Source organism: Lacerta agilis, chromosome 2 (assembly GCF_009819535.1).
Source record: "Lacerta agilis isolate rLacAgi1 chromosome 2, rLacAgi1.pri, whole genome shotgun sequence".
Classification (NCBI taxonomy): domain Eukaryota; kingdom Metazoa; phylum Chordata; class Lepidosauria; order Squamata; family Lacertidae; genus Lacerta; species Lacerta agilis.
The window spans coordinates 120,452,940-120,480,320 of record NC_046313.1 but is presented as its reverse complement, the minus strand read 5'-3'; the positions used below and the strand labels follow the sequence as shown (position 1 = coordinate 120,480,320).

General features: G+C 44.4%; 1 protein-coding gene across 1 annotated transcript; it reads right to left on the bottom strand.

Moving 5' to 3' along the window:
• Positions 1-112: 112 nt before the first annotated feature.
• Positions 113-26,207, bottom strand: LOC117042268 (zinc finger protein 850-like). Its single transcript, XM_033141799.1, has 6 exons — positions 26,200-26,207; positions 24,786-25,934; positions 4,707-4,713; positions 1,585-2,419; positions 903-1,500; positions 113-656 (listed from the first exon to the last, which is right to left on the bottom strand). Exons 2-6 carry the CDS (start codon positions 25,798-25,800, stop codon positions 442-444), a joined length of 2,670 nt encoding a protein of 889 aa, XP_032997690.1. The 5' UTR covers positions 25,801-25,934; positions 26,200-26,207; the 3' UTR covers positions 113-441.
• Between the last annotated feature and the right edge of the window lie 1,174 nt (positions 26,208-27,381).

The window sequence follows — 27,381 nt, the reverse complement described above, 5'->3', positions numbered from 1 at the left end:
GTACAGAAGCACCTGCTGTAATGGAGAGGTCTTACCTGTAATCCCAGCTCATTACAGTACCTGTATAAAAGACACCTGTCGACAGAAGCAATCAATCCAGCAGATTCCAAACTAGCCACCATGACCAAGAAGTCTTCTCCAAAGTCTTTTTTTAATATTTTCTTTTTGATAGTAAGAGCTGACAGTGAAAAGGAACTCTCGCAGAAGGGGGTGGACCTTCATTGGGGGGTTTTAAGAACAAGTTGGATGGCAATCTGTCATGGATGCTTGAAATGAGATTTCTGGAGGGGGTTGGAATTCTATAATTCATCCTGCTGTGAGATCTTACATTGACTTTTTTTACAAGTGAAATTTTATACACATTCCATGTGCTGATATGCTTTCAACCCTGTATGAATTATTTGGTAGGCCATGACTGAATCTTATCCCACATTCCAAGCACTAAGATGTTTTCTCTCTTGTATGAATTCTTTGATGGGAAGTGAGACTATCCTTCCGACTGAAGCTCTTTCCACATTCCAAGCACTGATAGGGTTTCTCCCCTGTATGAATTCTTTGATGAAAAGTGAGATGGCTGCTTTGACGGAAGCTTTTCCCACATTCGAAGCACTGATAGGGTTTCTCCCCTGTATGAATTTTTTGATGGGAAGAGAGATGGTTGCCGTGACTGAAGCTTTTTCCACATTCGAAGCACTGATAGGGTTTCTCACCTGTATGAATTCTTTGATGGGAAGTGAGCTTGGAGACCTCCCGGAACCTTTTCCCACATTCGAAGCACTGATAGGGTTTCTCCCCTGTATGAATTATTTGATGGGAAGAGAGATGCTTGGCGTGACTAAAGCTTTTTCCACATTCCAAGCACTGATAGGGTTTCTTCCCTGCATGAATTCTGTGATGGAAAGTGAGACTCTGCCTGTGACTGAAACTCTTTCCACATTCCAAGCAGTGATAGGGTTTCTCCCCTGTATGAATTCTTTGATGAGAAGTGAGATTGATGCTTTTACTGAAGCTTTTTCCACATTCGAAGCACTGGTAGGGTTTCTCCCCTGTATGAATTCTTTGATGGGAAGTGAGATCACCACTCAGACGAAAGCTCTTTCCACATTCCAAGCAGTGAAAGGGTTTCTCCCCTGTATGAATTCTTTGATGAGAAGTGAGATTCACATACTGACTGAAGCTCTTCCCACATTCTGAGCACTGATAGGGTTTGTCCCCTGTATGAACTCTTTGATGGGAAGTGAGGTGACCCTTCCGATTGAAGCTCTTTCCACATTCCAAGCACTGATAGGGTTTAACCCCTGTATGAATTCTTTGATGGGAAGTGAGATTCGCCCTCACACTGAAGCTCTTTTCACATTCTGAGCACTGATAGGGTTTCTCCCCTGTATGAACTCTTTGATGGGAAGTGAGATTCCCACTGTAACTGAAGCTCTTTCCACATTCCAAGCACTGATAGGGTTTCACCCCTGTATGAATTCTTTGATGCAAAGTGAGACTCAGCTTGTGACTGAAGCTCTTTCCGCATTCCAAGCACTGAAAGGGTTTCTCCCTGGTATGAATAATTTGATGGGAAGTGAGATTCGCCCTCTGACTGAAGCTCTTTCCACATTCCAAGCACTGATAGGGTTTCTCCCCTGTATGAATTCTGTGATGGGAAGCAAAAGTCGTACTTTGACTGAAACTCTTTCCACATTCAAAGCAGTGATATGGTTTCCCTCCTGTATGAATTCTTTGATGGGAAGCCAAAGTCGTCCTTTGACTGAAGCTCTTTCCACATTCAAAGCAGTGATACGGTTTCTCCCCTGTATGAATTCTTTGATGCGAAGTGAGACTGTGCCTGAGACTAAAGCTCTTTCCACATTCCAGGCATCGATATGGTTTCTCCCCTGTATGAATTCTTTGATGGGAAGTGAGATCACCACCCAGACGAAAGCTCTTTCCACATTCCAAGCAGTGATACGGTTTTTCCCCTGTATGAATTCTTTGATGGGAAGTGAGATCACCACTCAGACGAAAGCTCTTTCCACATTCAAAGCACTGATAGGGTTTGTCACCTGTATGAGTTCTTTGATGGGAAGTGAGGTGATCCTTCCGATTGAAGCTCTTTCCACATTCCAAACAATGATAGGGTTTCTCCCCTGTATGAATTCTTTGATGCAAAGTGTGACTCAGCCTGTGACTGAAGCTCTTCCCACATTCTCTGCATTGAAAGGGTTTCTCCCCAGAATGAATTTTATGATGGGAAGTGAGATTGCTCCTCTGACTGAAGCTCTTTCCACACTCCAAGCACTTATAGGGTTTATCTCCTGTATGAATTCTTTGATGGGTCGTGAGATTGTTCCCTTGACTGAAACTCTTTCCACAGTCCAAGCACCGATAGGGTTGTTCCCCTGTATGCATTCTTCGATGGGCAGTGAGACTCTTATTGTGACTGAAGCTCTTTCCACATTCCAAGCATTGATAGGGTTTCTCCTGTGTATGAACTCTTTGATGGGAAGTGAGATTATTCTTCCCTTCCAATTCATCACCATCTGCAATGAAGAGAGAAGCTAATTAGGGCCTCAGGAAGAAGTGCAGTTCCAGATCATTGAACAATGTTAATGAAGGCTAGTGATAGAGGAAGAACTGAAGATAATTAGATGTGACCACTAATGATGAACCATGTTATAGATTACCTAGCAAATTTATTCTATTTTTGAGATATATAAATTTCATGAAAAGACTCAATCTACATATTTGTATCATTTATTATTCCTATGTTCCTTGTTTTAAAAAGCAAATAAAAGTTATACCAAAGGAAAAGGAAAAGGCAACACACAGAGGCCCCATCTGCGTTCAATCTGCACAGCAGGATCAGGTTATTTTAGAGAGTCATAGAATCCTAGAATCCTAGAGTTGGAAGAGACCCCAAGGGCCATCCAGTCCAACCCCCTGCCAAGCAGGAAACACCATCAAAGCATTCCTGACAGATGGCTGTCAAGCCTCTGCTTAAAGACCTCCAAAGAAGGAGACTCCACCACACTCCTTGGCAGCAAATCCCACTGCCGAACAGCTCTCACTGTCAGGAAGTTCTTCCTAATGTTTAGGTAGAATCTTCTTTCTTGTAGTTTGAATCCATTGCTCCGTGTCCGCTTCTCCGGAGCAGCAGAAAACAACCTTTCACCCTCCTCTATATGACATCCTTTTATATATTTGAACATGGCTATCATATCACCCCTTAACCTTCTCTTCTCCAGGCTAAACATACCCAGCTCCCTAAGCCGTTCCTCATAAGGCATCGTTTCCAGGCCTTTGACCATTTTGGTTGCCCTCTTCTGGACACATTCCAGCTGTCAGTATCCTTCTTGAACTGTGGTGCCCAGAACCTGGACACAGTATTCCAGGTGAGGTCTGACCAGAGCAGCATATAGTGGTACTATTACCTCCCTTGATCGAGACGCTATACTCCTATTGATGCAGGCCAGAATTGCATTGGCTTTTTTAGCTGCTGCATCACACTGTTGACTTATGTCAAGTTTGTGGTCTACCAAGACTCCTAGATCCTTTTCACATCTACTGCTCTCAAGCCAGGTGTCACCCAGCCTTTCATTTTTTTTTGCCCAAGTGTAGTACTCTGCATTTCTCCCTGTTAAAATTCATCTTGTTTGCTCTGGCCCAGTTCTCTAATCTGTTAAGGTCATTTTGAAGTGTGATCCTGTCCTCTGGGGTATTAGCCACCCCTCCTAATTTGGGTCATCTGCAAACTTGATCAGGATGCCCTCAAGGCCCATCATCCAAGTCATTGATGAAGATGTTGCATAAGACTGGGCCCAAGACAGAACCCTGTGGCACCCCACTGGTCACATCTCTCCAGGATGAAGAGGAGCCATTGATGAGCACCCTTTGGGTTCGGTCAGTCAGCCAGTTACAATCCACTGAATGGTAGCATTGTCTAGACCACATTTTCTTTAGAAGAATATCATGGGGCACCTTGTCAAAGGCCTTGCTGAAATCTAGGTAGGCTATATCCACAGCATTCCCTTCATCTACCCATGCTTGTAATTCTGTTCAAAAATGAGATCAGGTTAGCCTGACATGACTTATTCTTCAGAAACCCATGCTGAGTTTTAGTGATCACAGCGTTCCTTTCTAGGTGCTCACAGACCGTTTGCCTTAATGATCTGCTCTAGAATCTTTCCTGGTATTGATGTCTGGCTGAGCTGGGCGGGGTAAGTGTTTGGGTCCTCTCTTTCCCCCTTTTTGAAAATAGGGACAACATTTGCCCTCCTCCAGTCTGCTGGCACTTCGCCTGTTCTCCAGGAATTCTCAAAGATTACTGCCAGTGGTTCTGAAATCACCTCTGCAGTTCTTTTAATACTCTTGGATGTAGTTCATCTGGCCCTGGAGACTTGAATACATCTAAATTAGCTACGTATTCCTGTACTACCTCCTACTTATTCTGGGCTATGTTTCCCCTGCTGAATCATCTGCTCCATATTCTTCAGGTTGGGCATTGTTTTCTTTCTTGGAGAAGACGGATGCAAAGAAGGCATTGAGGAGTTCTGCCCTTTCTCTGTCCCCTGTTCGCATTTTACCATCTTCTCCTCTAAGTGACCCCACTGTTCCTTGTTCTTCCTTTTGCTACGGACGTACCCATAAAAGCCCTTTTTGTTGCTTTTAACCTCTCTAGCAAGCCTGAGTTCATTCTGTGCTTTAGCTTTTCTGACTTTGTCTCTACACGTACTGGCTAATTTGTTTGAATTCCTCTCTGGTGGTTCCCCCTTTTTCCATTTTTTGTACATATCCCTTTTAAATCTTAAGTCAATTAAAAGTTCTTAGATAGCCACCCTGGCTTCTTTAGGCACCTTCCATGTTTCTGTCTCACTGGTATTTCCTGAAGTTGTGCTTTTAATATCTCCCTTTTAACAAGCTCCCAACCATCATGAACTTCCCTTCCCTTTTAGTATTTCTGTCCATGGGATTTCACCCAGCATTTCCCTAAGTTTTCTGAAATCGGCTTTCTTAAAGTCTAGAATTTGAGTCTTAGTATGCTTGGTTGCTCCTTTCCGCTGTATAATAAACTCCAGTAGAGCATGGTCACTCCCACCTAATGAACCTGCCACTTCTACCCCACTAACCAGGTCATCACTATTGGTTAGGACCAGATCTAAAATGGCTGATCCTCTTGTTGCTTCTCCCACTTTCTGGACAATGAAATTGTCTGCAAGGCCAGTGAGGAAATCTGTTCAACCTTATGCTCTTGGCTGAGTTTGACATCCAACAAATATCAGGGTAGTTGAAATCCCCCATTACTACTATCTCACTTCCTTTTGAATGCTTGGCCATCAGTTCCAGGAAGGCATCATCTGTGTCCTCAGTTTGGCTTGGGGGTCTATAGTAAACTCCCACAATGAGATCACTGTTATTTTTCTCTCCCTTAATTTTGACCCAGATACTCTCAACTTGGCTTTGGAGTTTCAAATCCTGGATCTCTTCACAGGTATACACATCCGACATATAATGCTACTCCTCCTCCTTTCCTGTTTGGTCTATTTCTCTGAAATAGATTGTATCCCTCTATTACTACATTCCAATCATGAGACTCATCCCCCAGGTTTCAGTGATGCCTATTATGTCATATTTAGTTTCTGTACCAAGAGCTCAAGTTCATCTTGTTTATTTCCCATGCTCTGTGCATTAGTATACAGACATTGAAGACCATTGATCCCCCATGGCTCTTATTTAAGGATATTTTCCTCCCACCACTAGGTCTGCGTGCTGTTTGCTCCATTTGGTCCTTTACATTTGGATGATCATCTTCAGTACTTGATAGACTCCTACCTTCAGGACCACTGTCTCCCTCTCCCACATAAGTCAGTTTAAAGCCCTCCTGATTAGGTTTTTGAGTTTCATGGCAAAAACATTCCTTCCAACCCTTGTGAGGTGCAGCCCATCACTTGCCAGAAGTCCATCTTCAAGAAACTGCAGACCGTGATCTAAGAATCCAAACCGTTCCTGTTTGCACCATTTGCGAAGCCAGTTGTTCACTTCCCCTATTTTCCGCCCTCTCCCTGGGTCATGTCATTCAACTGGGAGGACAGTGCTGTGCGATGGATCAGTGAGTTGTCTGACACTGGTAGGGCATTCAGATCATAGTACTGGTTTTAGACCTTTTGAACTGCCAATACATCGTGGTGGCCAGGGAGCTGTGCTGTATTCCTAGCTCTATTTGCCTGCAGGTAGGCAGGTGGAGGAGCCTGAAAAGGTTCTCTCCTCCAACTCCTTTTGCCTACCAGACTCCCCCACCCCCAAGATGAGCAAGCTCCAGTACCTCTCTGATTCCATCCCTCCATCAGAGGAACTAAGAACAGAAAAAGGAACCAGGTAAGGGTGCCCACTCTCCCCTCTATTATTTATTTCAGTCCTGGAGGTGTTGCTGAATATGCTAAGGAAAAATGAGGAAGTAAAAGGTATTGTGGTAGGGTCGAAGCAATTTAAATTAAAAGTCTTTGCTGATGATATAGTGCTGACATTGCAGAATCCGGAAGCCAGTGCAAGTAGAGCACTGGAATTAATACAAGAATTTGGACAACTTGCAGGTTTTAGATTTAATAAGAGTAAAACCAAAGTGTTAGGCAAAAAATCTCTCTATTGAGGAGATTGCCAGGTTAGAGGAGATCACTGGTTTGAATATTGTTAAAAAGGTAAAATATCTTTGTGTGAATTTGACTGCAAAAAAATTGAATCTTTATAAAGATAATTATAGTTACAGGTAGGTAGCCGTGTTGCTCTGCTGTAGTTGAAACAAAATAGAAAATTCCTTCCAGTAACACCTTAGAGACCAACTAGATTTGTTCTTGGTACGTCTCTAAGGTGCTCCTGGAAGGAATTTTTTATAAAGAGTAAGTTGTGGAATGAAATCAAGAGACTTGGATATATGGTCTAATCTGAATTTTCTTTTCGGGTCGAATATCTGCTGTAAAGATGAATGTCTCGCCTAAAATGCTGTTTTTGTTTCAAGTGTTACCTGTTATAGATAACATGAAATGCTTCAAAGAATGGCAAAAAGTTTTATCTAAATTTATCTGGCAGAGGAAGAATCAAGTATAAGCTATTAACAGATGTGAAAGAAGGAGGTTTCTCCCTGCCAGATTTAAAAATTTACTTTGAAGCTGCAGTGTTTTGTTGGCTTAAAGAATGGTTTATATTGGAAAACACTGATCTTTTATATTTGGAAGTATTCGATAATGTATTTGGATGGCATGCTTATTTATGGGATAATAAGATAAAGGCCCATAGTGGTTTTAGAAAACATATAATCAGAAAACCACTGTTTAATGTATGGAATAGATATAAAGATTTATTAGAAAGAAAAACACCCAGGTGGATTTCACCATTAGAGGCCAAGGCCCATAAAAGACTAAATATGGAAACCAAGTGATTGAAATATAGTGATCTCTTGATGGAAGTTGATAAGTGTAAATTAAAGTCTTATGAACAACTTAAAGATAAAATAATTGATTGGTTGCAATATCACCAGATTAATGAAATGTTCAAGGCTGATAATAAAAATACTGGTTTTCAATCAGAAAAATCCATATTGGAATCGGAATTGTTGGACATGAAGAGTAAAAATCTTTCCAAAATGTATAACCTATTGTTGGAATAGCATACGAAAGATGAACAAGTGAAATCTGTAATGATAGGATGGGCTAAGGATGTGGGGCACAATATTATGCTTAGACTGGGAGAAACTGGAAAAAAGGAATCAAGTTTACTGCATGTACTGCTTTGAGAGAAAATATAATGAAAATGATGTACAGATGGTATTTAACACCTGTCAAACTTGCTAAAATGCATCGTACATCTGATAACAAATGCTGGAATGTAGAGAAAGAAAAGGAACCTTTTTCCACATGTGGTGGACATGCCCCAGGATAAAGGACTTCTGGGAAAAGATTTATAATGAAATGAAAAAGTGTTGAAAGACACTTTTATTTTAAGAAACCAGAAGCCTTTTTACTTGGAATTGAAAGAGAGGAAATTCCTAAAAAGGACTTAACATTCTTTTTGTATGCCACAACTGCTGCAAGATTACTACTTGCAATTATGGAACTTGCTGAGATGACTGGAAGACTCCGCGATCAGGGAGAAGAGACGGTGGAGGAAGACTGGAAGAAATTCAAATTGTATCTGAAAAAATATTGTAAGTATTGCCTAAGGAGGTGTTTCGCAATATTTTTAGGAAATAGGTTAAATATAGAGGTTTAAGAAAAAATTGTGGATAAGAGGTCTCTGTTTGGAAACTGTGTAAGAAGATTAGATAGATGAAATTCAGATGGGGGATTGGGGGAAGTCACTTAATAATGTTAAGAATAAGTTAGGTAATTGTAAGACAAATGTATATATATATTCTTTTTAAATTATTTTTTCTCTTCTCTCTTTTTTAACTTTCTTTTTTTTAAGTATTTTTTATTAAATATTTTCATGATTTACAAAGGTAGTGCAATGTCTCTCTCGTATTTTTTTCCCTATGTAACATTTTTACAAATCAATTTCGTTTGTTGAGACATTAGAAAGAAAAGGGGGAAAGAGGTGGGCGGGGTGGAGAGATGGGTGGGGTGGGGTGACAATGTTTCTATTTTACTTAATATATATAGGGTTTGGTGTCAGCGTTGTTTGTGCAGGTTCTCTGTTGTTCGCTTGTGCTCCTTTGGTGGTGAGAGAGGTCAGGGTTGGCATAGGGTGTGATTATTCATTTGTGGTTGGCTGTGGTGATCTTTGGTTTCCTGTGTGAGTGGGGTTGGTGGGTGTTTTGGGTCAGGTTAGCCATATTGATTTGTATGCTGTCAGTGGATTTTTGTCATTGTCTTGTTGGGCTGTGTGTGTGATGAAGGGGAGCCATACTGGGGTGAAGGCATCTTCTTCTGTTTGTCCCTGTGTCAGTTTCAGCCTACTGGTTAATTTTTCCAGTAAGGCTATTTCCCATACTACTTGGTACTATTGGTCCATGCTTACTCCTGACAGGTCTCTCCAGTATCTGGTTATGATGTTTCTGGCTTCCAAGAGTAGGTGGGTTATTAGTTCTTTGTGGTGTAAGTGGGCATTGTTGTATTGGAAGATGTTTAGTAAGACCAATTCTGGGGTGATTTCTAGCACTTGCTTGGTTATCTTACATATTTCTCGTATGGTTGTTGTCCAGAATAGTTGGATTTTGGGGCACTCCCACCACATGTGGAGGTATGTGCCTGTGGAGGTGCACCCTCTCCAGCATTTTAGTGAGGTTCCTGGGCGTATTAGCGCTAATTTTCTTGGTGGTAGGTACCACCTGTAGGTTAGTTTCAGGGCGAGTTCTTTTCTTTTCAGTGATATGGATTTAAAGGGGGGTTTAGACTACATTCTGGTCCTTGGGTGGGGTTGATTTCATAATCGTATCCTATGTCATCCTCCCATTGTTTTTTGATTGTGTCTAGGGAGTTCGTGGGATTTTTGAGTAGTATTTTGTATATTGTGGATACCATCCCTCTGCCGTGTCCCTTTGTCGTTAGGATGAGGTTTTCGAAGGTTGTCAGGGGTCTAGTTGCTGCTGATTTTACTGCTGGATTGTTTAAGAGTGCATGTAATTGGTGTTGTGGTAACCAGGACATTTGGGTGTCTTCTAGTTTGTCCTGTATTTCTTGTGTTGACAAAGGTTTGTTATTTTTATAAAAGTCTATTGGGCGATATAGGCCTTTGGTTTCCCAGGTTTTTATTTGGAGGTTTTGTGCTGCATGGTGGAATAATGGGTGGTAGACCAGGGAGATTAGTGGGGTTGGGGTTGGGGATAGTTTGCCTGGTTCTGTTTACATGCTTTGAGCATGGTTTGTGTGTACCTGTTAAGTGTTGTGGGGATTTTTCTTTGTTTGGGAGGAGTGGGTATGCTGTGGTGCAGATATTTTCAATTGTGTCCCTCTCTAGGTATATCCATTGTTTTCTCTCATCTTCTAGTATATATGGGATTATATTGCATATTTGGTTGGCACTGTAATATGCTTCTAGGTTGGGGATTCCCCATCCTCCTTCTGAGGTGGGGAGGTGCAGGTATTTGGTGCTTATTCTTGGGTTTTTTTGTGTGAGAAGATAAAAGAGTGTAGTTTTCTCTGCCATCTGCAGAGCTGGGTTGGGGGAAATAAAGATTGGGAGGGTTTGGAACAGGTAGGTTAGTTTTGGGAGGGTGATCATTTTTTTAACTTTCTGATTGTGTATGTGTTATTATGTGATTCAGTGGGATTTTCTGCCAAGGAGTGTGGTGGAGTCTCCTTCTTTGGAGGTCTTGAAGCAGAGGCTTGACAGCCATCTGTCAGGAATGCTTTGACGGTGTTTCCTGCTTGGCAGGGGGTTGGACTGGATGGCCCTTGTGATCTCTTCCAACTCTATGATTCTATGTGATATTCTGTTATCTTACAGAATGAATAAAAATTATTATAAAAAGAAAAACAAATTGCCTGCAGATGACAAAGGCGCAGGCAGGAAGGCAGGCAGGTGGAGGAGCCCGAAAAGGTGCTCCCTTCTCCATCTCCAGCACCTGCCTGCCTCCTCCCAGCCCCAAGCTGAGCAAGCCCCAATACCTTTCCGGCTCCATCCCTCCATGTCCCCATCTCCACTCCCCTGGAACTCACCAGATCTCTTGGAGGTCCCTGGGAGGGAACGCTCAGAGGTTGAGAGGAGGGATGCAGGAGACAGCCGGACCAGATCCACCGTCCATCTTCCCCCTTCCATCCTCGCTAGCTTTGCAAGGTCCATCTCTTTCATTCTTCGTGAGGAGTTGAGAAGCCAAAATAATCTGCTGGGTCCTGGGAGAGAGGAAGAAGCAAAGGCAGCCTCAGAGGCCATGCAGGGATTCTCCTGCCCAGATATTCTCCTGCCCCTGGAGAAGCACAAATGGGGAAACTCTTTCCCAACAGAAACCCCATTACTTTCTTTCATTTAGTCAGTATTTTTTATTACTTTTCCATTACTAGAATCCAATATAAACCACATTTTATCAAACTCAAATTACAATTCAGATTCAAATACATTATGAAGTCAATTGTCAATTATACATTTTGTGTGGCCTCCCGCATTCTAGATTTCAAGGTGAGATAATTTTGTTTCATCCTGTTTTCCGAGTCTTAATCCAATTCCATTCATAGAATCATAGAGTTGGAAGAGACCACAAGGGCCATCCAGTCCAACACCCTGCCAAGCAGGAAACACCATCAAAGCATTCCTGACAGATGGCTGTCAAGCCTCCGCTTAAAGACCTCCAAGGAAGGAGACTCCACCACACTCCTTGGCAGCAAATTCCACTGTCCAACAGCTCTTACTGTCAGGAAGTTCTTCCTAATGTTTAGGTAGAATCTTCTTGCTTGTAGTTTGAATACATTGCTCCGTGTCCGCTTCTCCGGAGCAGCAGAAAACAACCTTTCTCCCTCCTCTACATGACATCCTTTTCTATATTTGAACATGGCTATCATATCACCCCTTAACCTTCTCTTTTCCAGCTCCCTAAGACGTTCCTCATAAGGCATCGTTTTCAGGCCTTTGACCATTTTGGTTGCCCTCCTCTGGACACGTTCCAGTTGTCAGTATCCTATGTTGTGGCCGTATTTGCCTCTTGCATGAGGACCAAATATCAGGGAAGCTTTTCATCTCCAATTGGTAGGAAAGAGGGTTCATTCTGGTGGGCTGGATCTGGAGCACAAAGGGTCAAGTTTTGCTTGCATGAGCCCTTGTGTTCCTTCTTCAAACTTAATAGGCAGAAATGTCAGAGGTCAAATCTGGAGAATATTTCATTCTGGGATTTCATTCATAAGGTAGCAGAGTGCATTGATGGCTGCTTGCTCTCCACCTTAGTGCAGATTTATGCCACGAGGTGCCACAGAAAAGATCCATTGCATCCTGGTCACTGTCTCTTCGAGCTCTTGCTGTCGGAACGGAGATACAGGACGATGAGGGCAAGAAAAGAACAAGCCGTCTTAGGAGCCGGTTCTTCTCCAGAGCGATCTTGGCCTTGAATGGGAAGCCTGGACTTTGAAAGTCATCTAATCTTACTTGTTATGCTGTGTTATACTGTATTGTTTTAATTAGTGTTTCTGTAGTTGTTTTGATTTTGTGTGGAGTGTCCTATCTGGGTGGATGGAGCAGCTGAGTACTTTCGTTCTCCCCGAAAGGGAACAATGACAATAAATAATTTCTTTCTTCTTCTTCTTCTTCTTCTTCTGGCAGAACACAAATGGCGTGTAATCAATTCTTTTCACTTCTGTCAAGTAGGTCATTCCCCAGATTCCACAAGTGCAAGGACCCAGGGTTGTGTGAGTTATGGGGTTCCTTGGGGTCCAGGTCAGCTGGCTAGTCAGGATTGTCACCTGCAGAATCTTTGTCAACTATAGAATGATAGTATGCCTTGTATTGAGGACTTTTTGGAGGTGTTGCTGTATGTGGAAGCAGAGGAGCTGGTGATGCCACATTTTGGAATAATCCTGAGACTGATCCTCCTTAGATATTCTCTGTGCTTATACACTATATTCACAAACTTTACACTCCTCTTGTGACAAGATTCCCAAAGGTTCAGGGTAGCTTGAGAGAAGTAGCTTCTTTTGAGACCGCACCAATTTCCAATTCTTGTTTATCAAAACCCTCTCCCTAGTTGGTTTGGTCCTGGCTTCTGACAGGACACCAGACCATTTGATAATCTTGCATATCATTTCATATTGATATAGGGATCTGGTGTGCAGATTCCAGTACAGTACAAGCTTCTTAAGTGTTCTGTCTGGACCCAGAGCATGAGCTACTCTCAAGTAGGTTAAAAAGTATTTTTAAGTCACGTCAGGAGTGGCCCAGCTACTCGAGGAGAGGGAGAGAGGAAGCCCTGCTCAGGAGCAGGGCAGGGAGAGCTGCTCTTCAAGGGGAGACAGCTCGCGAAGCTATAGGGAACCCGAGCCCTTTTTGCAAACGGACTCCTCCTCCTCCTCCTCCAGCTTATCACAGGAATTGTCTCCAAGCGAGGGAGCGGAGCAAGGGCTCCGTGACACTGCTGAAAGACCCAGCATCACCAGCCAGACAAGATCGGACAGAAGCCCACAGCTTCCAACACAGGCACAGCGCAGGGGGGCTAGAGGACCCAGGAGACATCGTTTCAGGGTGCCGAAAATCTGGTGTTGGGTAGGTAGCCGAAGGAATGTACTTCCGGATTCTGATAGTGATTGAACGGTCATGTTTTTGACTAGCTCCGCTTGTAAATAGCTATGCTTAATACATAGCTTCAGTTTTTCAAAAGAGGCTTTGTTGTTACTCATGAGCAGCACTGGGGAAGATCCTGACAAGTCAACTTTTTAATATTGCACTATTTTGAAATTTTTAACATTTTTGCTATTCTTTGTACTTACTAGACCTCCTTTTGCCATTGTTTGCCCTGTGGATGAATCATAGAATCATAGAGTTGGAAGAGACCACAAGGGCCATCCAGCCCAACCCCCTGCCAGGGGGAATTTAACCTCCCTTGTTGATCTATTTTTAATGGTAGGAAAGAGATATTGTTGTTATTATCTGGTTCTACACTCTCTGCCAGATTTATTCCAGAAGGTTTTACAAGTACCTATCAGGATGGTAAGAATTTTATTAGTGTCAGCCATAAAGGAATTTAAGTGTTGCATGTCCTTTGTTAGTAGTACTGATAAACCCTCCTCATTTGTCCCAGAACGTTGGGAGAAGGAGTCTTTTATCCATGTTTTAGTATTTCCTGAGGATAGTTTTGAAATTTGCTTTCACAATAGTTCCTCTACTTGTTTAGCCTGAATTCGGCCTTGAGTCGCAATGCCAGAGATGACTTAGCAGTTGAGCTGGCTGGGCCCAAAACCTCTTTCTGCTCATCGGTAGAGCTGCAGAGATACCCTAAAAGGTCAGTAATAGGATCTGGCTCCTGCTGTTTCTTAGCCACCTCCTCATTTTCCTTATTCACATAAAATTGAGTAATTTTTGTTTGTGCTTTCTCTAGAGAAACTCTCTTTGGATGAGGGTCAATGGCAGTCAGGGAGAGAACATAAATTTTGTAACCACTCCGGGTCCACACTCCCTTTCCCCTTAATTCCTTATCAAGTTTCCTTATACCCGTTTTCCAGGTGAAGCGTTTTCCAAACACTCCCCTGTGTGAAGAATGGAGCTTTTTCTACATTTCAAGCACTCATTTCTTCCCACCTGTAGTTCTTTCCCACTGTGAAGTGAGGCTATCCTTCTGAATGAAGAGCTTTCTTTGATGGGAAGTGGACTGGGAGCTCTGACTGAAATTCTCTCCACTCTGAAAATTTATATGGTTTCTCCACTGTGAGGATTTTCTTGTTGTCTCCTTTCTTGTTTCTTCCTTTCCAGTTTACCACCTCAACCTGCGGGTATATGGCAGTATTATTATTATTATTATTAATAGTAATAGTAATAATAATAATAATACTAGCCTGAGGAAGAAATTGAGCCTGAAATGATTGAACAATGCAAATGAATACTTGTGAAAGAGGAAGAAGGAAAGGCAGTTACTGCCTTTTTTGGCTGGTATTACTAATCTATTTCATAGAATCATAGAATCATAGAATTTATTTATGGGAACCGGAGATTCATAAAGCCTGGCTCTTTCCAGGGATGGATTTAATTTGGCTCAATCATGGAATCCACTCCATCTCCAAGGTCAGGCATTTCTTTGCTCAACCAAAAACAGACAGATGCAGAAAGGAAAAGAGAAAATTTGACAGGATATACCTCCATGTCCCTAAGATCTCTTAAGCCTAGACTGAAGAAGGACTGGGCAGCTCAGACCAGCCTCATCATAGTTTGAAAAGGCAGAACTGGTGGAAGAATATTCCCAGACGAAACAGGAGATACCCCTCCTATTCATAGTTTTCCATGTAGGGAAAGTTGTGGGTGTGTTCAGATCTCAGATGCTATATGTGGCACAATTGGGCTCCCTCAAAATAGTTTGTTCTACAGAGATCTGTATGGAATTTCGAAATTGATTTCATGATCCAACAGGGAGCCTTACCAGAGAGTCCACGATCCCACGATTCTCTTCCTTGACTTCCTTCTGCAGAGCTCTTGGGTCAGGATCCAGCAAAGCCCAGTCTGTGAAAGGAACAGCTACGTCTTCAAAACACACACTGGACCCTAAGAGAGAAAGGGAGAATAAAGATGATCTTCTACACATTGCTCTGTTCTTTTCTGAAACAATTTTGTTGTGTATTTAAATGATGGTTGCTAATCTTTGTGTAAATGGGGGAATTCCACAAAATAATATTTTATTTTCTAAAATAATCTCATCTTCAGATAATTCTTTGCAAGCATTCCCATTTTCCAGATGGAAGGACCTCCTCTCTCTTCATCTGGGGGGGGTGGACCGTCCCAATGGCCTCAAGGGGCACCAGGAGGGGGAGGGAAAGCCCCCTTGTGCATTGTGAGGGGAGGGAATGGTTGGTTGGTTGGCCTCCATCTGTCTTGGGGGACCATGGAAGAGTGCAGAAGGGCTTTCCTTCTCTCTGTGCTCCTCCAATGTGCAAATGTTCCCCTCTGGCTGCAGCCTGTTAACAAATGTGACTTATCCCCAAAACGGATAGGGGTTTATTTGCCTGCCACATTTCCCCGACCCAAAGCCCCCTCCCCCAAAAGGAGGGCAGCATCTGGATCCAAAGGAACAACAGAGCTGCAGGCCTCCTGCAAACTGGCCCCCTCCCTGGCTTGACAGAGAGGACAAAGGAGAACCCTCTGCCTCCTGAGTTGGGGGTTTCCCTCCACCAGGCATGATCTGAACAGGGACCCCCCATGCAACCTCCCTGCGCCCCTGGGACCCCCCTTCTTCCCAAGAAAGATGAGACTCACCGGAGCCCAGGAGGGGCTTTTGCAAAGGCGAGAGAATAAACCAGCCTCCTTTCGGCTTGCAGGCAGAGATGGGGGAGGGAGGGAGGGAATTTAGCCATGGAGAACATTCACTCCCCCTTCACTTCCCGTCCTCTCTAGGAATCCAGCTCTGCTCCTTTTAACCCTTGCAAAGTCGACTGCACCAAACCCGGCCCCCCCTCTCCCTCCCTCCCTCCAGTTTTCCTGCTTCTGCGCCTGTGCTCAAGGGGCTGCTGCTCCCCTTCCTTCCTTCCCTCCCTCTTTCTCCCTCTGTGCTGAGGACTCTGCCCCAAGGAGCCCAAATCTTATCCAGACTAACCGCAAGGGAGAGGGGGGTGTCCATGGGGGGGGGGTTACCTTGGCTCTCCCCCTCCCCCAACATAGCAGCTCCTGGACCCCAAGGAAAGGCTGGGATGGAGAAGAGGCGAAAGTCTGCCTAGTGGCGGGAGGTGTCTTGGGCTCAGAAATGGCTCCATCAAGACACCCCCTCAAGAAAAACACCCTCCAGCTCTGCGACTGGGGGGGGAGAAGGATGGAGGGGCGAGCTCCTCCCCTAAAAGACCCACAGCCAGGAAAGGGGAAGCCCCAGGATAGTGGAGAGAGGGTGGGGGGGCGCATGTTGCTCAGGGCGGGCCCTCCCCACTCCCTCTGGGACTCTTCCCAGTTCAAAGCAAGAGGGACACCTGCCATCCTTTTCCTGTGTTTCCTGCCAGAAAACCAGTTTCTACTGGGCTCCCAGAACCGTCTGGCCCCATTTCCCATCCCAGAGCAGGACCAATCAGAAGCCTCTCCATTGGACAGTTGGCCAATCCCCTTTCAGATTCCCCTTAGCCTCCTCCTCTCCGTCACCCACTTTCCTGAGGGAGTCCCCCTCCCCCCCCCAGTTTCCCTCTTGGCTGCTTCCCCTCCCAGCTTCTCCTTCATTTCTCCTTCACCCTCTTCCTCTCTCTCCCCCCCCCCAGTTTGGGGGCAGCTGGATTCCCCCAGGCAGGCCCAGGAGCCCATGGAGGTGGCTCCTCTTTTCCTGCCCTTTTCCGAAGGCCCCAGCTGCTCCCATAGATGCCATGTGGGTGTCGTGGGTCCCACACTATCGGGGGTCTCTCCTCTAGGCTGAAGTAGGGTTGCCAGGTGTCCACTATTTGAGTGGACAGTCCACTTTTTCACATTATGTTCACAATTTCCCCCCCCCACACACACAAAATTGTGGACATTTTTTAATTCAAAAGCTTTATGATGAGATGGTATTTTAATACGTGTTAGAATGTTTGTAAGAAAATATATAATTTAATTTAATTTAACACCCTCCCCCCGCTTGTCCACTATTTTTTGGAAGAAGACCTGGCAACCCTAGGCTGGAGGAGGGCGGCAGCGCTCACGTCCTCAGCCGCCTTCCTGCCATAATGGCTTGGCCTCCGCAGGGCAAAAGCCCCCTCCCCCAAAAGAAGAACACGCATGATCTATGAACAGGGACCCCCTTCTCTACATTGCACCCCCAGGTGGAAGAGATAGGACACTCACCGGCAGTGCTGTCAAGTATCCCGTTTCCCCCGGGATTCTCCCTTATTTCAAGCAGTTTCCCACTGCTCTTCCTTATTTTTTATTTCCCTTAAATTTCCCGTTTTTAATGGAAGCAGCTCCTCCCCTGCTGGCCAGGGACTGGGTGGGAAGACCTCACCTACTTTGAGAGAAAAGCCTCAGCCCTCAAAGCAAGTGGGAGCCGTTTCCCGTGCTTACAGGGGGGTGTATTCCTCCCCCTGCATCAGCCCCTATCCGTTGCCGCCGAGCCCCTCAGCCGGCCAACAGGGTTAGCTGGTGGGTGGAGCCTGGCTGCTTTTGAGCAGCTACTGCTTCCTGTCCTGTTTTGATGGGATCAGACAAGAAGACGATGGGGCTCCATCGCGTGGAGCACATGGCTGCCCTCCTCTTTGCTCCGCTCCGAGCCCGAGCCCGCTTGGAGTTTACATTGCTGCTCCGCCCACTTTTGCTTCTGGCTCCGCCCACCACTGACATGTGACTGTCCCCGGGATAGGTGAGACTGCTGATCCCTTATTTTCAAATCCGAAACTTGACAGCTATGCTCACCGGATTCCAGGAGGGGCACCAAAGAAGCTTTTGCAAAGGAGAGAGAAGAAAATAACCTCCTCTCTGCTTGCAGGAACGGATGTGGGAGGGAGGGAATCTAGCCATGGAGGACCTTGCCCCCTCCCCCTTCACTTCCTGTCCCCTCTAGGAATCCAGCTCTGCTCCTTTTAACCCTGGCAAGCTGAAGGCACGGAGCCCACTCCTCCCTCTCCCTGCCTGCAGTTTTCCCCCTTCTGCGCCTGTGCTTAGGGGCTCCATCTACAACAAGGAGCCCACCTCTGATCCAGACTAACCGCAAGGGAGACGGGGGTTCCCCATTGGTATTCTGCAATGTACGTTTGGATCTCTGCTTTGAAAAAGCTACATATGGTTAAAGCAGCCTTCTCAAGAGCACACACGTTCCCTGGGAAGGGAAGGCGCCAGGGATGAACAGGAATCAGATCCGAAGAGAGATCCAGGCTGCAAAATTCCAGAGCGCACAAGGAGAATCCCAGCAGCAAACCAAGAAGAGAGCAGTTTGGGATACAGTTCCAAGTTAGGCGTCCAAGTCAGGAGATGCGTTCTTTCAGGCAGAAGTCAACATATCACTGGAACTTTGAGGATGTCAGAGCATTAAACACAGAAGTCCATGCACAGCTTTTCTTCAGCTCCGCTTGCCAAAAAGCAGCTGCTCCACTTCAGGCAGATGTTCCGCTTTCTAGAAATGGGGGCCAAATGCTTCCCTCACTTCCTGCTCCTTCTTCCCTCTCGTCCTTCCCCGAGTAGTTTCACCATTCAATTCTTCGGATGCAGCCCCGCTTCCCTGGCGGAACACCAGGCATGTTTACCCTTTATAAACTGCAGAGGTGAGCTTTTCGCTCCTCTTGTGACAAGATTCCCAAAGGCTTAGGGTAGGGTAGCTTGATAGGACTAGCTGGATTTTTTCCATAAGGTTTTATAAGTACCTCTCAGGATGGTAAGAATTTTATTAGTGAGCCAAAAAAAAATTTCTGTGTTCAATGTCCTCTGTTAGTACTACAAGCTACCCAATGCCTGATAATCCCTCCTGGTTTGTCTGGAAAGGTTGGGAGAAGGAGTATTTTATCCTTGCTTTAGCATTTCCTGAGGGTAGTTCTCAAATTTGCTTTCACATTAGTTCATCTACTTGTTTAGCCTGAATAGGGGAGAGACATGTGTTGTTGCATCTGGGACAGATGAAGTGGTCCAGTTTTGCTGCTGCAGATGCAGAAGGGCACCATGTGCAAATGTTCTCGTCTGTCTACATCCTCTGTTAACAGATGTGACTTCTCCCTCAATCTGAAGGTTTATTTTCTTGATCCAAAGCCCCCTCCCCCAAAACGATGGCAGCATCTGGATCCAAAGGGAGAACAGAGCTGCAGACCTCCTGCGAAATGGCCCCTTCCCTGGGCCTCTGATAACAAGTAGGCCACTGTGGATAGATACTTAAATCTACAGGATGGATTGTGTTTTTGCTTATGTTATGTTATTTATTCTTTATTTAATAAAATTTATTTTAAAAAACCTGCAAAGTTGTTTACCAATACAAAAAAACACAGCAGTAAAATCAAGAAAGATTAACAACCCTACTTTAAAACATACAAAAGCTAAAATATTAAAAAAAGATTAAAATTACTTGTTTCCTAAGCATCTGGGTGTGCTTGCCTAAACAAGAATGCTTTTAGCAGGTGCCTGGAAAGAGTCTAGCAAAGGCACGTGCTTTATTGCAAGAGGCGTGGAGTTCCAAGGTGCAGGTGCTGCCACACTAAACAATGCAGTTGTCAGCAGCAACCAGACACATACGCATTCAATCGGTGAAAGGTGAAGTTTATTAAAAGAAGAAAACAATCCAGCCTCAGGTCTGGAGCCCCCTGCTCTGAAGACTGCCGGCTACATGGATGATGACTCATCTGGCTCTACCACATTGTCCCTCCTTCCTTTAACACCAGGTGAGAACCTGACCCTCTGACGTCGCTTTGTTGTTGTTCAGTCGTTCAGTCGTGTCCGACTCTTCGAGACCCCATGGACCAGAGCACGCCAGGCATGCCTATCCTTCACTGCCTCTCGCAGTTTGGCCAAACTCATGTTAATAGCTTCGAGAACACTGTCCAACCATCTCATCGCTTAAGCCACGTCAACTCCCCCCTCTCTTGTAACCCACCCCTTCAACGTTCCTGCATGCTGAGGGGTGGGGTATCATTCTCTGAAAGACTATCTTCTGGTGTGTCTTGTGTCTCTCTGAGCTGCTCGCCCCCTCCTTCGCTTTCTTCTGCAGCTCTCTTATCTGTCCTCCCTTTCCTGTCTGAGCTAGCGTCCCAGTCAGACTGCTGCGAGAGCTCACTGTTTTGCTCTAGCCTGACAGCAATGCTAGAAAGGGGGTGAAATGCAAGCAGCCAACCTCGCAGGGTTGTTGAATGAGGAGCTCCTGGAAGGAAAGGAGGTGCCATGGAAATGCAATTCTAGAAGTAAAGAGCCTCTGTCTCTCACTCCTCCTCCAAATGAGAGCCAGGTGTGTGTGTATGTGTGTGTGAGCACCTAGAAAGGAACGCTGTGATCACTAAAAGTCAGCATGGGTTTCTGAAAAATAAGTCATGTCAGACCAATCTGATCTCATTTTTTGACAGAATTACAAGCCTGGTAGATGAAGGGAATGCTGTGGATGTAGCCTGTCTTGATTTCAGCAAGCCCTTTGACAATGTGCCCCATAATATTCTTGTAAAGAAGCTGGTAAAATGTGGGCTAGACAATGCTACCATTCAGTGGATTTGTAATTGGCTGGCTAACCGAACGCAAAGGGAGCTCATCAATGACTCCTCTTCATCAATGACTCCTCTTCATCCTGGAGAGAAGTGACTAGTGGGGTGCCACAGGGTTCTGTCTTGGGCCCAGTCTTATTCAACATCTTTATCAATGACTTGGATGATGGGCTTGAGGGCATCCTGATCAAGTTTGCAGATGACACCAAATTGGGAGGGGTGGCTTATACCCCAGAGGACAGGCTCACACTTCAAAATGACCGTAACAGATTAGAGAACTGGGCCAAAGCAAATGGGTTTGAGAAAAGGATATAGGAGTCTTGGTAGACCGTAAACTTGACATGAGTCAACAGTGTGATGCAGCAGCTAAAAAAGCCAATGCAATTCTGGGCTGCATCAATAGGAGTATAGCATCTAGATCAAGGGAAGTAATAGTACCACTGTATTCCGCTCTGGTCAGACCTCACCTGGAATACTGTGTCCAGTTCTGGGCACCACAGTTCAAGAAGGATACTGACAAGCTGGAACGTGTCCAGAGGAGGGCAACCAAAATGGTCAAAGGCCTGGAAACAATGCCTTATGAAGAACAGCTTAGGGAGCTGGAGATGTTTAGCCTGGAGAAGAGAACGTTAAGGGGTGATATGATAGCCATGTTCAATAAATAAAAGGATGCCATGTAGAGGAGGGAGAAAGGTTGTTTTCTGCTGCTCCAGAGAAGCGGACACGGAGCAATGGATTCAAACTAAACATTCCACCTAAACATTAGGAAGAACTTCCTGACAGTAAGAGCTGTTTGACAGTGGAATTTGCTGCCAAGGAGTGTGGTGGAATCTCCTTCTTTGGAGGTCTTCAAGCAGAGACTTGACAGCCACCTGTCAGGAATGCTTTGATGGTGTTTCCTCCTTGGCAGGGGGTTGGACTGGATGGCCCTTGTGGTCTCTTCCAAATCTATGATTCTTTTTTTTTCATAATAATTTTTATTTTTCAATTATATCAAATTACAGCCAATTAAACATCTACACACAAATTACATAAATCAATGCTCTGCTGAGCTACGACTCCCCTCCCTCTCGTCAGCAGGTTTTCTAGTCCATTCTCATCGCGCAGTTTTTACCACTTCAATCTACTGAACTATGTCAAAGGTTTATTCCAATCCTACTAGTGTTTTCAAACTTCCTCGATTCAATCTTAAATAATCCACAAATTTACTCCAATCTCTTTGAAACCTTGAGTCGTCCTGGTTTCTGACCCTGCCGGTCAGTTTTGCAAGTTCAGCATATTCGACCATCTTTGTCTGCCACTCATCAATCGTTGGTAATTCCTGTAATTTCCACTTTTGGGCGAGAAGTATTCTTGCAGCAGTTGTTGCATACACGAACAGTCTTTGATCCTTCTTAGCTATCTCTTCTCCCATCAAACCCAACAAAAAGGCCTCAGGCTTTTTGGGAAAAGTATATTTAAACATCTTCTTTAGTTCGTTATATATTGACTCCCAAAATGCCTTAACCTTATCGCATGTCCACCACATGTGATAAAAGTCACCTTCCTCTTGTCTGCACTTCCAGCACAATTTATCATGCATTCTATACATTTTTGACAATTTAACTGGAGTCAAATACCATCTATACATAATCTTATATAAGAAGAAGAAGAAGAGTTTGGATTTGATATCCCGCTTTTCACTACCCGAAGGAGTCTCAAAGCGGCTAACATTCTCCTTTCCCTTCCTCCCCCACAACAAACACTCTGTGAGGTGAGTGGGGCTGAGAGACTTCAGAGAAGTGTGACTAGCCCAAGGTCACCCAGCAGCTGCATGTGGAGGAGTGTAGACGCGAACCCGGTTCCCCAGATTACGAGTCTACCGCTCCTAACCACTACACCACACTGGCTCTCTTTCTATACATTTTCTTTCAAAGTTACACATGCAGTAAATTTCAAAGTCTCCTTCTACAATTTTGTCCATGCATCATACTCAATATTATGCCCAAAATCCTTTGCCCATTTTATCATCACTTATTTCGTTAACTCATCTTTTGTATACCACTCTAATAAAAAATCATACATTTTTGTCAACAATTTGCTTCTACCTTCTAATAACTCAGTTTGTAGTCTAGATTTTTTATCTTCAAAACCAATTTTTCTATCCTCTAAGAATAGATCATTCACCTGGTGATATTGTAACCATCCTGTAAAAGCATCTTCAATCTGGTGATATGGTTTTATCTTCCAACCTCTTTCTGTTCTCATCAGCAAATCCCCATATGTGGATCTTTTACCTTCCATGTTAACTTTCTTTAGTGTAAGTACATCAATCGGTGAGATCCACCACGGGGTTTTGTTCTCTAGAAGTCTCTTGTTTATTTCCCATACTTCAAAGGTGGCCCTCCTTATCACATGGTTCAAGAAACCTCTATGTGCCTTTACTTTATCATACCAAAGATAAGAGTGCCATCCAAATCTATTGTCATATCCTTCTGAATCCAGCAAATCGGTATTTTGCAATGTTATCCATGACTCTATGATTCTATGATTTTATAAAGAAGGCTGATCACCGAAGAATTGATGCTTTTGAATTATGGTGCTGGAGGAGACTCTTGAGAGTCCCATGGACTGCAAGATCAAACCTATCCATTCTGAAGGAAATCAGGCTTGAGTGCTCACTGGAAGGAGAGATCCTGAAGATGAGGCTCCAATACTTTGGCCACCTCATGAGAAGAGAAGACTCCCTGGAAAAGCCCCTGATGTTGGGAAAGATGGAGGGCACAAGGAGAAGGGGACGACAGAGGATGAAATGGCTGGACACTGTTCTCGAAGCTACCAACATGAGTCTGACCAAACTGCGGGAGGCAGTGGAAGACATAAGTGCCTGGCGTGCTCTGGTCCATGGGGTCACGGAGAGTCGGACACGACTGAAAGACTAAATAACAAAGGTGCTACTGGAAGGATTTTTATTTATTTATTTGTTTTGTTTAATTACCTAATATATTGTTGTGTGAGAACAGGAACTATTCATATATCTCCTCCCTCTCCCCTCTGGTGCTTGCATCTGGCTTTTGCTGAAGGATACGGGTGCATGAGTCAGATCCTCGCCCTATTGACTTACCGGTATTATTTTCTTTTGTAAATAAATCTTGATGCGCGTTCCAACGACAGTCTACTTCTGCTGTACTCTGCTATTACGGGCTAAGTTCATCACCATTCAGACAAGTGAGGGAGGGCATTGGCCCAACAGTAGCAAGTATAAAAAAGATGAGACACTCACCTCACATATTCTGTAGCAGAGCGAGGAAAGTCCTTTCAAAGTCCGAATTCAAATCTTTGTTGAAAAACAGGAATGCTCCCACTCATGGCGTTGGCATTGGAGAGTTTCCAATTCGTGCAATGCTAAACACCCAGCACCCCTGCATTCCACTGTAGCAAGCAGCAGATATTGGACAACCCGTGGATGAAGGCACGTCCGCCCCATCCCCGCGGGGTTCAACAGGGATAATTATCCCCAGATTCACCTTGTTCAATTGCACGACTAGGGTCCGGTGTCCTGGGAAAGCAGCCAAACGCCATAGGCCATCACACCGGAAATCTTCTCCAAAGTCTTTTTAAATATTTTCTGTCTGATAGTAAGAGCTGACAGTGAAAAGGAACTCTCGCAGAAGGGGGTGGACCTTCATTGGGGTTTTTTAAGAAGACATTGGATGTCCATCTGTCATGGATGCTTGAAATGAGATTTGTAGAGGGGGTTGGACTAGATTCTGAATCTATAATTCTAAAATTCACTCTGCTGTGAGATCTTAAATTGACTTTTTAACAAGTGAAATTTTGGTGGGCAATGACTGAATCTTTTCCCACATTCCAAACACTAAGACGTTTTCTCTCTTGTATGAATTCTTTGATGGGAAGTGAGACTATCCTTCCGACTGAAGCCCTTTCCACATTCCAAGCAGTGATATGGTTTCTCCCCGCTATGAATTCTTTGATGAAAAGTGAGATGGCTGCTTTGACTGAAGCTTTTTCCACATTCCAAGCACTGATAGGGTTTCTCCCCTGTATGAATTCTATGATGGTAAGCAAAAGTCGTACTTTGAGTGAAGCTCTTTCCACATTCAAAGCAGTGATACGGTTTCCCCCCTGTATGAATTCTTTGATGGCAAGTGAGAATATTCTTCCGACTGAAGCTTTTTCCACATTCCAAGCACCGATAGGGTTTCTCCCCTGTATGAATTCTTCGATGGGAATTGAGACTGTGCCTGAAACTAAAGCTCTTTCCACATTCCAGGCATCGATATGGTTTCTCCCCTGTATGAATTCTTTGATGGGAAGTGAGATCAGCACTCAGACGAAAGCTCTTTCCACATTTTAAGCAGTGATACGGTTTCTCCCCTGTATGAATTCTTTGATGAGAAGTGAGATAGGCGCTATGACTGAAGCTTTTTCCACATTCTGAGCACCGATAGGGTTTCTCCCCTGTATGTATTCTTTGATGGGAAGTAAGACTTTCCTTCCGACCGAAGACCTTTCCACATTCCAAGCAGTGATGTGGTTTCTCCCCTGTATGAATTATTTGATGAGAATTGAGATTGGCGCTTATACTGAAGCTTTTTCCACATTCAAAGCACTGATAGGGTTTCACCCCTGTATGAATTCTTTGATGGGAAGTGAGATCACCACTCAGACGAAAGCTCTTTCCACATTCCAAGCAGTGAAAGGGTTTATCCCCTGTATGAATTCTTTGATGGGTCGTGAGATTGGCCCTTTGACTGAAGCTCTTCCCACATTCTGTGCACTGATAGGGTTTCTCCCCTGTATGAATTCTGTGATGGGAAGTGAGATGACCCTTCCGACTGAAGCTCTTCCCACATTCTGAGCACTGATATGGTTTATTCCCTGCATGAATTCTTTGATGGGAAGTGAGATTCTGGCGGTGACTGAAGCTCTTTCCACATTCCAGGCATGGATATGGTTTCTCCCCTGTATGAACTCTTTTATGGGAAGTGAGATATTCCTTCCGACTGAAGCTCTTTCCACATTCTCTGCACTGATACAGTTTCTCCCTACTCTGTGTTCTTTCGTGTGAAGTGAGGCTATTCCATCGCATGCTCTTTCTTTGATGGGAGGTGGACTGGGAGCTCTGACGTGTGTTCTCTCCACACTCTGAATATTTATATGACTTCCCCGCTATGTGGATTCTGTTGTGGTGCCCTTTGTTCTTCCCTACCAAATTATCACCATCTGCAATGAAGAGAGAAGCTAATTAGAGCCTCAGGAAGAAGTGCAGCTCCAGATCATTGAACAAAGTTAATGAATGCTTGTGATAGAGGAAGAACTGAAGAGAATTAGATGTGAGGCCTTACTATAGTTTTCACTGTTTTTGTTTGCTGGTATTAACTGACATATTGCTTGGCTTTTATCTGGGATAGATTTTTTTCCAGCTCAGCCCTGGAATCCACTCCATCTCCAATCAAAACTTATATTATGATCCTAAAGGGAGCCTTACCGAGAGAGTCCACGATCCCACAATTCTCCTCCTCTTTATGCTGAGGTCTCAGGTCAGGATCCAGCAACGTCCACGTCTCATCTGTGAAACAAACAGCAACATCTTCACCTGCACACTCCCTATCAGCTGTTGCCTCAATTTGGTTGGTCTAAATTTTGATTTATACATAAATCTCTTTCCTCACTTTGAACCCCCCTGCCATTTTCATGATGAGTTTCATTCCTAACAGAAGAGGGGAAATGAGTATTACTCACACTTCTAACACATTGCTAACAGAAGTGGAAAAATGACTATTACTAACAATAGGTTCTGACTAGGCATTTGGCTATGCGATGTTGAATATTTTGTTCTCTGCTGTTTCCCCTTTTTTTGTTTCTGTTGAAAGCAATTCATGAACCCAGAACTCATACACTGACCACTAATGATGAACTATATGTTATTGATATTCTGGCAAATTTATTCTGCTATGTTTGAGATATACAGTCGTCATGAAAAGACTCAGTTCCTTGTTTTTAAAAGCAAATAAAAAGTTATTCCAAAAAGAAAAGAAAATAAAAAGGCAACACAGGGAGGCCTCATCTAAATTCAAACTGCAAAGCAGGATCAGGTTACTTTAAAGAGTCGTAGCTTCTAGTGCTGCACGATGGATCAGTAAGAGGTCATACATCGGAAGGGCATTCAGATCATGGTCCTCGTTTTACAGCTTTTGAGCTGTCAATACATCGCGGTTGCTGGGGAACTGTGCTGTATTCCTACCTCAAATTGCTTGCACATGACAAAGGCGCAAGCAGGAAGGTGGGTGGAGGAGCCCGGAAAGGTGCTCCCCTTCTCCATCTCCATCCACCTGCCTGCCTCCCCCCACCCCCAAACTGAGCAAGCCCCAATACCTCTTTGGCTCCATCCATCCATGTCCCCATCTCCACTCCCCTGGAACTCACCAGATCTCTCCGAGGTCCCTGGGAGGGAACGCTCAGAAGTTGTGGGGAAGGATGCAGGAGACAACCTGACCAGGTCCACCGTCCATCTTCCCCCTTCAATCTTCACTAGCTTTGCAGGATCTGTCTCTTTCATCCTTCCGGAGGAGTTGAGAAGCCAAAACAAGCTGCAGGATTCTAGGAGAGAAGAAAAAGCAAAGGCTCAGGGACCCTAAACATCTCCAGTGGTTTCAATTTCATCTGTTTG

Excerpts from the sequence above, each read along its gene's own strand:
- LOC117042268 (XM_033141799.1), bottom strand. The coding sequence starts at position 25,800 with ATGCGATGGAATAGCCTCACTTCACACGAAAGAACACAGAGTAGGGAG. Across the intron at positions 1,501-1,584 it reads GAAAGAGCTTCAGTCAGAGG|CTGAGTCTCACTTTGCATCA; the intron begins GCGAATCTCACT and ends TTCAGTCACAAG. Across the intron at positions 657-902 it reads CAGTCACAGGCAGAGTCTCA|ATCTCTCTTCCCATCAAAAA; the intron begins CTTTCCATCACA and ends GTCACGGCAACC.